The sequence below is a fragment of the Callionymus lyra genome, chromosome 2 (assembly GCF_982586985.1).
Source record: "Callionymus lyra chromosome 2, fCalLyr1.hap1.1, whole genome shotgun sequence".
Lineage (NCBI taxonomy): Eukaryota > Metazoa > Chordata > Actinopteri > Syngnathiformes > Callionymidae > Callionymus > Callionymus lyra.
The window spans coordinates 18,046,146-18,061,273 of record NC_141819.1 but is presented as its reverse complement, the minus strand read 5'-3'; the positions used below and the strand labels follow the sequence as shown (position 1 = coordinate 18,061,273).

Genomic DNA, 15,128 nt, shown 5'->3' with positions numbered 1-15,128 from the left:
ATGGAGCTCTCAAATGTATTGTGGAGGTGGAGGAGGAAAAAGGTCTCAAAAACCTTTTATCAGGTTTGAGCAGGTCACCTCACCCTCACTGCTGCCCGCTTCCCAACCTGCCCCACCTTCCTGTGCCCCCTTAAGCGCCACACAACCCCCTTCCCAGCTTCACCTTCCTCCAGGTACACTTCCCATATGCAAGACTAATAGACTCAGGGACTCATTTATTCCTCGTGCTATTAGACTGTCTAATTCTGAGTTTGGGGGCAGGAGTGGAGTGAAAAGATGATGTTCTGTCTGTCTGTCTGTCCGTCCGTCCATCGCCACTTTGTATAGTCCCATTTGGATCAGTGGTGATGAATGCTATTGAAGGTGGATCACATAAGGAACACACTTCCAGGCTAAAACAATGATATGCACTTTTGTAATTCCATTTCCATTTATTATTATTGTATTGTTTTTTATCAATCAATGTCTGATATCTTCTCTGGTAAAGGTTATCTGTCATAGTATGTTCTGAAGAAGATGGCAATGGATTAGGTTTTAAGGAGACTCAAGACAGAGTAGTGGTAGTAAACCAAATACATTTCAAGTAATTGGTCCTAGATGTGACAGACAGGACCATAAACCAACATGGGGGGCCCTTTAGGGACGGTGGATAAATAATAAATAACAACGTGGATGGAAAAACTCTGATATAGAGTGAAAAGGTTTACATGTAAAGTGCATTACAATTAAAATATACTATAATTACCAGTACGAATATTAAAAAAAAAAAGTACTTACCTCTGCTGCCCCCTTGTGGTTGACTTCAAGAAACTTGTTGAGGTACTGCACCGCCTCCCCAAACAGTTAGCGTTTAGCGCTACAGCTAGTTTAGGCCCTCAAGACAACATTAAATCATTCATTGTTCGTCTTAGTTCAATGACTGGAACATTAAATCCAAAACCATGCGCCTGGACCTTCACTGAATCTTGGCTGTTTCGCATTCATTCCCACCGTCGCCTGTAAAAAGAGAAGCTAACTGCTCTGGAAAGCGAGAAACTTCAAAGCGTGTGAGTTGCTAAGCCAATAGCAAGCCATGTTTTTTATTAAGTTCCAGCTTTTTTATTATTATTGCTGGCATATGCATTTCTTTACCCGCCTGGCCAACCATACTGTCCCATCTAAGTGTGTTTAGCGAAGTTGACTCTTCATTCAATCCTGCACAGTTGAGCTACAACCATTAGCCGTTAGCTCAGCAGTCATAGTGGGGTTAGCACTGTAAGTAGTGGGAATAAAGCAGCTTTACTTGGCGTCAACTTTATTCCCTTCACCATAGATGAGCTTTGTATCCGTTCTCGCAAAACTGTTATTTAAAAAAAAGGTACCTCTTGTGGCGTTTAGCGGTCGCTGTCCTAGCTAGTTAAGGTGAGTCAAGTGACAGGCCTCGGCAATGACACGCCATTATATATAGTAATGTATCAATACATATTACAAATGTATAATTTATCTGCAGGATGTGTTGTAAAGACTAGCAGGGGTTAAAGCCGTTTTTGTGGATTGCATGCTTTCCTTTCCCCCAGCCTTAACTACCATTATAAATGAGGTACCCAGGATATTATATATTTCATATTGCCACTTGAAAATTTATATTTATACTGAAGTCAAAACAACCCTTTGTGACTGTAAATAACACAAGCAGTCAAAGATGTGACGATCAGTATAAATTAATTCTCAGTCCTATATGTTGACATTTATGGAAATCGCAAATATAACCCTCTACTGTCAAGGAGTAAAATTAAGATTAAATGTTCAGCAAAAGTGATGATAAGTAAGTAAGTAATTTTTATTTGTATAGCGCTTTTCTAGACCAGGGTCACAAAGCGCTTAAACAATCAAAACAATATTCAATAAAGTATATACTTTAAAGGTCAAGATAAAAATGATAACACAACAGGAGTTCCAGAAAATCAAGGAAAAGCCTGAACAAATACAAACGTCTTAAGATGTTTCTTGAAGGAGTCAGTAGATCCATCAAGCGCAAAGGGAGAGGAAGAAAAAAAAAGGACTTTTTTGTTTGTAAAACATTGGATATAACTCTCCCGTCGGCCTTCATTTTCTGCGTACACCCCAGTTTCTTTGCATGAAAACGGACCGCACAATGTATTTCTGCATATGTATTTCTGGCAGCCTTGGAGGTCGTTCACCTTGACCCAGAAACAGAACAAGGGTTCATCAAGTGCATCAATAGAAGAGATAACGTTCTTATTTGCAGCCTTTTTGTTACGTTCCATTTACTTTGATAAACAGTAACCTAACCTTGTCATACATTTAATAAAGAACTTTACATTAATACATCACAATTGACCAAGTATGAAAGAAACTATCATTTTGTCAGTTGTCTGCTAACAAACAGTTTCTGCTCCTCTGCAGAAATAATTATCAGCCAGTAATAATTAAATAATAAGATCGTTACAGTTAAGGCCTTTATATTTACTTCAAGAAATGTATTTTGATCGACGCTATTTGAACCGTCAACATTTGATCATTATTGGAAGAGAGAACTTTCCCAATAGTTATCTGTACTAAATGTTGGTAAGTTAGCTAATCATTAATGTTGAAGATCAGACGACTATTGTAATAACAAGGTCAGAAAATACAAGAAGGAAAACAAGTAAGTTAATTCTCACTGTCTGTAGGCCATGGACTCTGAGCGCCAGAAACGGAGAGATGAAATCCAAAGAGCTATGAGTTTCATTCAGTAAGTATTCAATCAATACTTGCCAAAAAATACATTCAAGTTGCACAGAAGAAACATTGTTGTGCCTTTCTCTTGCAGATCTTCATTGCCTTTCCCAGAGCCAGAGAATTATGAGGTTTAAATGATTTCCTCTATCTTCACTTCCTCAGGAATGTATCTCTGTAACCTCTGCAAACTTTTTTGTTCAGGCTTTTCTGACTCAACTGGTGGTGAACCTGCTGGACGAAGGTAACTTTTGTTTCAGAGATGGTGACTCTCGCCAGGCCGTGCACCAGTACGGTGAAGGGATCAGCGTCTCCCGCTATGCTCAGGCAGAAGCTCTCGTCATCCCTCACGAGCTCCTGGAGAGTCTGTATGTAAACAGGGCTGCTGCTTATTATCAAACGGTAGGTGTAGTATGTGTTTGCCTCAAATGTTGTTCTTGTTTTGTCTGTGTCAGCCTCTCAAATGTCATGGTGTTATCTAAAATGATGTTAATCATCATCGCAACCTTATCTGTTCGAGATATTCTTTGTTGTGTGACTTGTATGTTCTGTAATGCTTTATACCTTAAGAAAATTTCTTGTCTTTCGTCCTTTACTGTTCTTCTGTGATGTCTTCTGCCAAACACTGTAAACTTACGTATCGTACGTTTTGCTTTCTCCAGAGGGAGTTTGAACGTGGCATTCAGGACTGCGACAGCGCTATATGTTTATCAGAAGGCAGTCGCCGGGCTTTATACCGAAAAGCGCTGTCTCTAAGGGAGTTGGGTCGACTCAGAGAAGCTTATGAATGTGGAACCAAATGTCTCCTCACAGCACCACAAGTATGTTGTAACTTTTTATGCTCAGTTAATAAAATCAACGGTTTGTAGGTCAGTTACATAAATCAGGATGTGTTCTCTATTTAAAGGGATATTTTCCAACTTTTTGACTGATCCTCTTCTTAATTCATACTTTGCATGATGTAAAGATGGATTATATAAATGGAAGGTCTGTGTGATGAGTTGATGTCTTCTTAAAGTACAAAATATTTACAGAGTTCTGTAATTTAGTATGAAAAAGAACAACAAGAGCATCGATAATATCTGATCATGCACCGTCCTGTGTGAATGTGTGTCTTCAATCAGACTCGCTTACAATCTCTGACCCGATGCTCTGGTCTTCTAGGATCCACAGGTTAGCGAACTGGCCCAGGATCTTGCCAATAAACTGGGCCTTAAGGTCAGAAAAGCCTACGTGAGCTCTCAGTCGGAGTCGGCAGTAACGGAAGGGGAGAGCGTTGACGAGACATCCTCCCCTACTGCAGAGGTAGGTGTTATTTCTATATTGAGATAAGACTGACATGTTCCCCAAAGCCTAAACCTTTAACTGCATTTTTTCCAATCTTAACTCAAAGTTGTCTACAAATGGCCTGGAATCTCTGAGTGATATTGGTCCAGGTACTAACTTTGTCAAACATCTATAAATGATCTCAACGACTACTCCAAGCAAATTTTTAATTTTTCCTTTATTCAGCAGACCTCTCCAACGCACAGTGCATTCCTGCTCCTTTGGCCACACCGATCCCAGTCAGTGATGACCCAGCGTCATCTGTGGTCAGCCCCTGCACTGATCTTTCGGAGAGTCCCAGCAGCCAGTCGCTCCCACCTATGCCGTACTCTGTGCCTGTGTCGGAGCACATGGATCAATGCAGCAGTGTCAGTCTGTTGGAGTGCATGCCCAAGAAGATCAGCGAGGTACGTCGAGGATTAATGATTGTTTAAAGATAATACAAGTGACTAATAAACTCATCTCTATCTAGAACCCAGTTCAAGGTGCCATCCCTACAAATCTCCCCAACACAGCTGTGGGACTCAGACCCCCATACTCTCCGAATCTTCCAGCACCATCCCCCCAACTTCCCCCTGCCTTTTTCAGTTCCTCACTTGGTGACCTTTCCTCTTTGGAGCCTTACTCGCAGCTGAACCAGCCAGACAAGTGCTCGACCCAGGCGCAGGACGCACTGGGAGGCTTCTCGGCTGGGGCTATGGATGTAGAAGGAAAGGGCGCGACTGTTACAGGTGGACTGGACTCCTTGTCCGAGTATACTCTTCCTGGTGAGTAAAATGACAACCAGATTACCAACTAATTGACAAGAAATCACAAGATTGTACAAATTTAAACACGGCAGACATTGAGTCAGTATTTTGTGCCTTGCTAGGTGGACGGGTGTGCCCGAGCTTCATCCCTGGAATGCGCAATCACAGCAGCTCACATGCTGTAAGTTACATCCACACTGTTTAAGTTGTGTGTCTCTTTTGGCAACATGGAATAACAATGAACAAATGACTACTAAAAAGCAAAACATATGAGTTTGAACCATAGAACCTAAATAGTGGTCAGTTTATATATAAAATGTTAAAAAGGTTATTTTTCACAAGTGGGTGTCTTCAAAAATTCCACCAGCACGTTTTACCTTCAATTATTATAAGAAAGAAAACTTCCGAACCAACGTATTTCCTTTAAGCTCACATATCCATGTGCATTTATTTTCTAGAATGGACCGGCAGGAACCAACCTGTCCCTGTTGTCTAGGAATCCTCTGGCTGCTTCTCATGAATTTCGTCAAGCTTGTCATGCCTGTTATAGTCGAACAGGTGAAGGTGTCTTTTTTTTCCCTTTCACGGTAGCATGCTGTTATTATTACACCTTACTCCTAAATTACAATGTATGCATATTTGTTACTTATCCTTTTACGCAGCTGAGTGTAGTTGCACGGTCCGTAACAGCTCAGTCACTCTCAGAATCTTTGCATGGAGGTTATATTTGTGACTGACAATAGACCTTAATGACCAGGTATAAAAAGAAACTGATCCAAAATTTATATTTTAAGGGAAACTTCATATATTTTATTCCACATGTTTTTCCTGAGTGATCAAACTTTGAGAAGAGAGAAAAATCAATGAATTCAATGGTGGATGAAGTATTACATGACGTTGCAGCGGGAATAGGAGTAGTTTCATCATCCCAATTTCTCTCTAATGATTAATTCGGGTCCAGGATCCCCCAAAATATAATCCAGACTTGAATTACAAGGGTCCAGTCCTCCAGTAATGGAAAAGTATATTCCCAAGTCTGCTCAAGACCCTCCAAACTCGTCCCTCCTCTGACTTGCTGGTGCACACCTAGCTCACCTGCCGACATTGCCCATTTTTAAAATTCCCCAGATGAGAAAGTGATCTTGCATGTCTTTCTTCCTTGTATTCGGTTGAAATTACATCTTGTTATCTTGCGTGATAAGGCTTGAATCTGTGATATTGGGACCTTACAACTCCCGATGTCCGGCGGAGATGAGTCGCACTGACTTTATTTGTTCTGCTGCAGCGTGATACTGACTAAACCATACTTAAAAAAGGTATTTTTTTACACATAGGAATGTAAAGTTCGGATATTTCCTGAAGTCAAAGATGCAGCAGCAAAACTATGGTGACAGAGAGTAGTTTTCTAGTATTTATTTATTACTGAATAGAATGCCGGTCTACTGTGTGCACGTACTTATGATCCATTTTGTATATATTCTTGAAGTGTTTTATGATATTAATTGACTATTGAGTTTGTCTTATACTAAATGACTAACTCACGTATCATCTCTTTTTAAAACATGAAATAAATGTAGGTCCTCTAGTGATGGACTACAAGTATCAGCCAGAGGCGGCTCATCGATGTAAACGAGATGTCCTGTTGTGTCGCCTGAAGAACACGGATGATCCCACCTGGAAGAGAATTCGCCCTCGGCCTGCACGGAATAACTTTTTAGGAGCATTTGTTCTTTGCAAAGGTGCCTGTAAAATTAAAAAATATATATATTCTTGTTGACTTTAGTTTGTATTTGACATCAATTTACTCCTTTTTTTCCTCTGTTGGTGCTTTGCAGAGGTACAGGAGCGCCAGGAGTGTCAGTATGGGGAGAACTGCACCTTTGCATACTGTCAAGAGGAGATTGACGTTTGGACTCAGGAGAGGAAGGGAGCTCTGAGCCGAGAGCTGCTGTTTGATCCGCTCGGAAGCACAGAAAGACGAGCACTCAGCGTCACCAGGCTGCTCCAGCTTCACATGGGCATGTTCATGTTCCTCTGTGAGGTGAGCACAGGCTAACACTGTCATTATAGTTTTATTGTTTAAGGCAGAGGATAAAATGCCTTTTTACTCCCTCCACAGGAATGTTTTGACAGTAAGCCACGCATCATCAGCAAGCGCAGCAAAGAAAATCTAGCAGTGTGTTCAAACCTCACTGCTCGACATCAGTTTGATGATAACAAGTGAGTTAATCCCAAAACAACTTTGGCTGTTAAATCTAGTTGGTCTATACCACCTTGACACACCTTGATAAATAAAAATGGTTTTGGTATGTTTTGACCTTGCAGAATAAAACTCAATATTTCCACAGAACATAGAGAATATGGGTGTTTTCAAGTGAAAATAACCCTTTTTTGGTCCAGAGGCGGAGGGATACCTCAAACAATTGTCATTAACCAGGGGTTATTAAATTTTCATTTAAACTAATCGAAGAAAGCAACCTATTAAAGTAATGCTTTCTTCCCAAGTAGTAGTAACTCCTGTGTGTATCATGTGATTAAAAAAGAAAACGGGCAATGCCTTAAAGCGCTGTTTTTATCAGAATGTTATATCTATTTCTAAGAACTCAAGTCTTTATTATCGGGAAAAGATGTAAAATATATTTTTGGACTCTGAGTTGGAGTCTTGCCTTATTTAGATTATTTTGCTTAGAGCAGTCTATTTTCTTAATGAGGTGAAAGTTGACTGTTCTTCAAATAGGACCAAATCAAGATTAGTAAAAGTTTATTACATATTGCCTCATTTACAGGTAAATAAACATTGACTTACTTGGAGTCCTAGGGTGTTGGCAGAATCTGAGTCAGAAACTCTTATTTCTAGTGTAAACACAACAGGAACTTTTGTAGTGGCACTACAGAATAATGAAACAAGATAACAAATGTATACAGAAATATTCTATGTTTTTCATAATTGCCTATCCTGTTGTTGGGATCAGATTGATATTGATTACCTGCCAATTGAGGTCAAACTAAATAGTGGAATTGTTTTTCTTGATTGTAGCCAGTGTTATGAAAAAAACCAAACCCAAACGCCCAGATTGTTTTAGGTTAGCCCCCCTCACTGACATCTTTGGTAAGAGTCTTTCATATAGTAATATCTACATATTGTACTACTACAGGTGCCTTGTGCATGTGGTGAGATCAGCCAACGTGCGCTACAGTAAAGTACGTCCCCTCCATCCACTGTGCCAGTTTGATGTTTGTCGTCATGAGGTTCGCTATGGGTGCCAGCGTGAGGACAGCTGCTCATTTGCTCATTCTGTCATAGAGTTGAAATGTTGGGTGCTGCAGCAGGATACTGGTAGGTGCCTTAATCGTTCTGTGTGTATAACAAGAAGTGACTTGACAAACTTGAAAGGATATTTATTGTTAAGCAACACTGTTGTTTCTTCTAGGTATTACCCACGAAGAAATGGTACAGGAGTCAAAGAGACACTGGCAAAGATTAGAGCAGAATTCACAGAAGCAGAGGGTAGGAATGAATATTATGTTGTGGAATTCTTTTTATTTTTTTTTATAAAGAATGCTATTGTTATTTTGAATGAGTAGTTGCAGTCTTAGAGTTATATTGCTACTGATTTGATGACCTGTTTCACTTATGGTTGTCACTTACAAACAACATGTCAAAGAATCCGAAGAGATTCACCCATAAACCCAGCTGGTATTTGACCTGGTCGAGAGGCTTTCGGCTTCTCACGCTCCTGAGGTCTCTGATTCAGGCTCAGTCGGCCTCTTCAGCTGAAGCTCAGCTCTGCCATTAGAGCTCCTCCTCTGCTCATGAAATATGTGTCTGCTTCACTGACAGATAAATGTAATCTTATATTCATTTAATGTTGTTAAGGGTCTTTGGATAAATAATTGACAACTTAACTCACCCTTGCTGTGCGTGAGGAGGAGCAGTGAATGAGCGACTTTCCTGCTACTGGGCTGGACTAAGTTTTTGTTAATCATAAGAACTTAGTGTGTATGTTAAGATTCCAGTTTGATGTTTGAGGTAATATAATGACTACAATATATTTTATAAAGTGTTGCATAATTCCTTAAATGCAGATTTAAACATCATAGACAACATGGTGCTCATCACTTATTCCGTTCTGAGCTGGCAGTGATAGATTAAATTGAAACAAATGTCTTCATGTGTTGTTTCATCCAAATATATTAAGGGGAAAATGCCAGTTTGAAGCTCTATGTTTATTAGCGATGCTAGCGAGTGCTGGTTTGCAGCATTCTAAATTCTAACTCTTATCATTCTTAACTGATGTATTTGCTGATTAGCTTTCCCAAAGCTACATGACTAGGTTCTGTTCATCAAATGGAACAGTTTTATGTCAAACCTGCAGCTAACCTGCCAAATTATCTAAAACCAGCTTATTAACATGGAGCTAGCCCAGAATTACTTGATATTTCTGGATGGAAAACACAAATACAGATTCAAACCAACAATTATCTACCGACATCGAGTTAGTTCTTGAAAAAATAAATAATTGCAATAGTGGCTGGAAACGGTACAAATGAAAATAACCTGGATATGGTTCTTTAAAGGTACATTTCTTAGATGTGTAGTGAATGAATATAAAAAAAGAACAGAACGTTTGCTCATTTTCTTGTGCTCTTTTGAGTCTTAAACAACTTTCTTTTTCTTCTAGCCCATTCATCTTTCAAATGCCAGCAGTGTGCCTGGCATAGGAGGGATGGGAGGTGGACGTAGTGATGCTCTCAGTACCATTAATTCTGGGGGAGGCTTTGGAATGGGTGCATTAGCCAGTGGGATGTCTAGGGGGCGTCCCCTCAACCTCAAAATGAAGTTTGTGTGCGGCCAGTGTTGGAGAGAAGGACAAGTCAATGAACCAGACAAGAACCTTAAGTATTGCACTGCTAAAGCCAGACACAGGTGAGCCCTCAGGAGTGGATTAGGTTTTGTGATTTTTTTATTCTGAGTTACAATTTGTGTCCGTTTCAGCTGGACAAAGGAGCGCCGTGTGCTCCTGGTGAAATCGTTTGAGAAAAAAAAGTGGGTTGTTGTTCGTCCGCTGCCCTTTTCCCGCACCTACCCACAGCAATATGACGTGAGTCCTGTCATGCAAACAACATTCCGCCGTTTACCGCAGCTCACGTTGCCAGAGCAGCTGCTCAAATCGAGCCTCGAGGGTTGGGTGGTGTGTTACGTTTATCTAACACCTTAGCTTTCGTAAGCAGGTCTGTCCAGAATGCTTGTTTGTGAGAGCCACTAGTATTTTTTTTAATTTTAATTTTAACTTAAATGTACAATTTGTGGGATTAAAAGACATGTTTGTGAGCGTGTGAGCACACATTTGCTTTATGAAATGAATGATAAAAAACCTACCAGTCGTCTCAACAAACCCTCATCCTGAGGTTTCAGAGCTGCAACCTCCATCATGTGACAGACTCTGTTGTTTTAATAACGTTCCTCAATGGGACTATTCTTGTCAAAAGACCAACTGACCTCTGCGTTGTTTTTAAACACAAACGACCTATGTGTGTAGTTTTATGTGAATACATTAATGTAGATTTTTCATATTTGTAATTAAGTTCCTACATTTGTAGATTTAAATCCTTCTAATAAGCAGTAATTCATTATTAAATCAGTTGTGTATTTATTTTTTACCTTTTATAATCATCTTCATTTCATGTTTCTCTCTAGATGTGTGTACACGTGATGAAGCAGAAGAAGTGCCACTACATTGGGAATTGCTCATTTGCCCACAGTCCAGAGGAAAGAGATGTTTGGACGTACATGAAGAACAACAACTGTACGTTGATTTAATTTTGATTCCACTTTCACGGCCAGTCAACCCCATTGGTGTTGGCTCCATAATTGTTGCAAGTAGTTTAGTTTGTAAGGGCTCCTGTCCTTTTAGGGACTTTTTAAATGAAACTATAATACAGAGGAGGATGTAGTTGGTTATTAATAGTTTCATGTCTATGGTGCACCATTAAAATTTCCATCATCAGTTATGTCTTGAATCTTTTACTGCCAAACTCATTACTACTAAAAAACACGACTTAATGAAGCAGAATACCACCAAATCACTTAAATAAATCTGTGATGATGGTGAAAAGATCTGTATTTGTTGGTTCAATAAAGGTTCGGGACTGTGGTTGTTACTTTAGTTTTAAGTCTATGCTCAACATATCGTCACTAGTAACCTATTAGTTAAGTCAATGACGACTTCATGCCTTCATGCCTTTTTTATCCCCAAGTGAAATTGGCTTGTTGGTGGATAGATCTTTGGTTCTTTTTTTTTTTAGTGATTTTCATTCATCTTAGATGGTCTATAGTGTTATTATTGGATCAATCAGGGATAATGTTCTCATCTGTTTCCATTTGTATTCAATTGTATTTTTCCTGGCACAGGTTAACAGTCTAGACACAAACCGTTATTTCATTGAATTTGGAGCATAAGTGCCAGTAACACTGATGCTGGAGGGTAATGTCCCTTCTTTTCTCTTGCAGTGAGGGATATGCAACAGATGTACGAACTGTGGCTGCAGCTCACCAATCAGAGCAGGCGTACAGAAAGCTTGACTGTGACTCCGCCCCCTGAAGACAATCAAGTCACAATCACAGCTGATTACAACGAGGGCATGGTGAGTGGTTGTTCATCAGATCACTGCGATGGAAAAAAAGAAACAAATGGAGTTTCATATTGCAGTATTCCTTACATCCTAACTTTCAAGAACACATATTTCTTGTTCATACTTTGACAGGGGGGGCAGCAGTTGTCTGAAGCAGACGACCTGTGAGTGGACCAGAGTTGGCTGCAGACGGACCGAACGGACTCCAGCCAACATTGAACAGTACCACCACTAGTCGACCTCCTCCAACATCTTAGCCAGCATCATGAGAGTTAATGTCCTCTTGCAAATAATGGTTGACTGCACCGTTTCAATCACACTCAAAAACGAGTCAGAAAAGAGGTGTCAACCCCTGATTTGATCCGCAGCGTTTGGTTCTCACCTCGCTGCGGTCACACTCTTATGTTTCAGTCTATGAAGACGACTCAATCCGTTATCGATTTGAGGTCAGTCCAGGCATTAACTGCGCTTTCAATATTCAAGTGAGAAACTACAAACTACATTTGCTTTCGATATGGAACCATTAGAATCAGGCTCAATGTGAAGATCTTAAGTTATTTGTATCTTTTGTGAAGTGATTTTCAACTTCAACTCAAGAAGAATATTTGCTACTTCGTTTATTTTTGGGTATAGTAAATACAAAAATACCATAATTGTGCTAGTTTTATTTAGACAGCAACTTTTTTTTAAATTATAGTAGTTTTTCTCATTTGAATATTGAATGTTCAGTTGGTGTACGGACCAAGTATGTGTGTTCACCAGGCGCCTTTTCATTTTCTTTATTTGTTGTATTGAAAAACCTGGCAGCACCAAAGTGATCCACAATTAGCGCGCTGGTCGCGGTTTCTGGTTTGCATGAGTTGTAATGCAGTTAAAAAAGCAATGCTTATTAATTGGACATGAGAGTGCTGTTCACGGCAATAAATAAATTGGTAACTATTTTTTTTTGGCACAAAATCTTCCATGCAACCAAATCTTAATTGAAATCCTTAAAAACAAAAGGCAAAACTTTTGTGTTGGGAGTGCGACCTCCTCTTTTTACTTCCTGCCATATTGGTAGATCATGTTGAATGTTAAGCCTGCACAGGCCCCTCAAATGAAATCAGTTATCGGTCGTTCTGGTGTGGGTAGAATTTGAGATTCTAGCGTACCCAAATCTCCGGCCACATCATCTGTAACCTTCCTTTGTTCCCTACCAAGTGGTGTGTCTGGCGCACGCAACAGCTGATTGCACTTGTATATCAAGTGCAGCCTGCTGTCGCTGTGTGCTGATCAACTGATGGGTAAGAAGGGGATGAAAATGTCTGATTTGAAACTTCTTGCCAAAGTAACCATGAAGCTACTCCACATCATCTTAAGAGTACTCTACAAATGACCACTGTGCACTAAACGGACTACATTTTTGGACAGATTCAAAGTCAGAGAAAAAGTTGACCTTGTCTAATAATCCAGTTGCAGATGTTTTACAGCTTCTAATTTGCTCAGATCACCTTTGTCATTGGAGGTCGAACAATTCCAAAGACCAATTATCTGAAAGTCACTTTTTTTTGAAATTCTGGCCTAAAAGCTCCTTATTCAGTTCAAATGGGTTTCAGTGTTTGTAAAACCTTTTGACCCACATACTCTTGAGTACCCGGCCTACAGGTCTAAAACCCTCTAGTTATGTGCCTATAAACACTTAGACGTTTAACATTTGAAGGCTGGACTTATCTGTTGCCATTTAACTCTTCCAGCCTTGAATGGGCAGATGGAGGTATGTTTATAAACGTATACTACACACATATTATACATATTTACGTAAATTTCTATACTAATATTAATTGATAACTTAGCATTTAAGCTTTATAAATATATAATCCTGTATGATGACATAAAAGAACTTGTTATTGCAATATGTATTCATAAACTAGATAGTGATCTTCTTTTTATTCTATAATTTCTCCTTCTGTGTGTGGGCATTTCCAGACCTAAGATCAGCCGCAGTGAGGTGATATTTGGACAAATATCTGGACTTTCGAAGTGGGTAAAAACCTGTCTATTCAGATGGCGGGTCTGGAACTACCCATTTGTTTTCTTCCTGGAGGGATTGTATTACTTCTAGTATAATGATAAATATGATGATCTTTATCCATTTCTCTTCTATATGCTATTGATATATGTATGTTTATTGCAATGTATATCTCTCTTTATATCCATGTATGAATATGATTAATGGTCGATATGTGTCTGTAGGTCCTGCACTCACCAGCTCTTTCTGAAGTTGCGGCTAAATTTAGTTGGATTGGGACAAAGTGTTTAAAAGTGCCCATCCCAGCGTCGCTGCTACCGCTCGCCCATGTGCCAGTAGCAACTGAAGGTCTATAGCAGAGGCATACACGGACTCTACATACTCCCCTAGAGCGCCATATTCTATATATCTACAGTTTAAAATTATATACCCTTATTGTATAACCCTACTTATGATATATATATTATAATACTTAGATGCCTGATAAGGTCACTTAGATAAGACACAATGATTTTTGCTGAATATCTTGAGTTATTAAATGAAGGGTACGTCACCGCCACGACAGTTGAGTACAGGGAACGGCGTATGTGAGCCTGAGGGGTAATTTCTGACTTAACAATCAGGACGGGAATAAAGCCCAAATCTGATTTGTAACACTGGATAAGGAGATGGCAGTTCCCTGTTAAGAGACTATTTTGCAAGTTACTCCGACCAGCAATAAAATTATCTTTCATTATTTTGCTGCTGGTGCTGATTTTAGACCATTTTATCTCTGTTACTGCTGCTCCTTACTGATTGAAGTGTCTTTACAGTGACCTACGGTTGCCACTCAGAACTTACCTGTCAGTCCCCTCCATTCCCTGTTGACAGACTCTATGCTGGCAAAGATGAAACGCTCTGCCTGAAGTGAGAGTCAAACGGCTTTAGATTGTGAGGGCATCGGTATGGATGCAACTTCAAACCAAGTGAAGGGTGTGTGTGTGTGTAAAGGGGCCAGATGAAGGGAGAATTTGGCACCCGGTTTGACTTATGAAAGTTGAAATGTCATAGTCTTCTCCATCCATTTTTACTTTAAACATCAACAAATTTTGATTTAAATCAACAGCTTGAATGGGGAAAAAAAAGCGGGAAAAACGCCTATTTAATTTGTACTGTTTTTAAATAAATATCTTCTGTGCTTTTTATGTTTGATATTTATCATATTCTAATTGTTTTCTCCTTTCTATCAATGAATAAAAGCTGAATATCTTCTTGGACCTAACATCCCAAATGGATTCAATAAATGGCTCATTTTAGAGAAAACCACCAAAGGTCGTTTTTGTTTCATTTTGTCATTCTGAAGACGAACTCAATTGTACTTTTGTAATGGTGTGTTTGTAGAAGTGTCAAGTATATTTGCATGGGTAGTAGAATCTCACACAGGCATTGGTGTAACCAGAATGAGGGCATATAAATATATATATATATATATATATATATATATATATATATATATATATATATTTGAGTTGGGCAACTTCCCCATAAAAACTTAGGACTTTTGTGCATGTCAAGATTTTTATTGTTATAAAATAAGGCCGTTTTGTGGACATTAATATATATCCAGTCAGTATTGTGAGGTGGAAAAAAAGTATTTAAAAAAAAAATCTGTATTCCTGTCAAGACAATGGGCTATTGTATTTTTATTGAGGTTA

The 15,128-nt window shown here is 39.3% G+C and overlaps 1 protein-coding gene across 3 annotated transcripts; it reads left to right on the top strand.

Moving 5' to 3' along the window:
- The first annotated feature begins 819 nt into the window (after positions 1-819).
- Positions 820-14,734, top strand: zc3h7bb (zinc finger CCCH-type containing 7Bb). Of its 3 annotated transcripts, none has more exons than XM_087783801.1 (21): positions 820-1,044; positions 2,673-2,734; positions 2,813-2,849; positions 2,923-3,120; positions 3,381-3,539; positions 3,883-4,023; positions 4,112-4,154; positions 4,231-4,451; positions 4,517-4,811; positions 4,916-4,974; positions 5,252-5,351; positions 6,371-6,532; positions 6,629-6,834; positions 6,913-7,013; positions 7,949-8,130; positions 8,225-8,301; positions 9,476-9,720; positions 9,790-9,895; positions 10,492-10,600; positions 11,305-11,438; positions 11,559-14,734. In XM_087783801.1, exons 2-21 carry the CDS (start codon positions 2,676-2,678, stop codon positions 11,592-11,594), a joined length of 2,670 nt encoding a protein of 889 aa, XP_087639927.1. In that variant the 5' UTR covers positions 820-1,044; positions 2,673-2,675; the 3' UTR covers positions 11,595-14,734. The 3 variants fall into 3 exon arrangements, with proteins under 3 accessions (XP_087639927.1, XP_087639926.1, XP_087639925.1); XM_087783800.1 differs by lacking the exon at positions 820-1,044 and adding an exon at positions 2,471-2,568 and having other exon boundaries at positions 4,234-4,451; XM_087783799.1 differs by lacking the exon at positions 820-1,044 and adding an exon at positions 2,471-2,568.
- Positions 14,735-15,128: the final 394 nt, after the last annotated feature.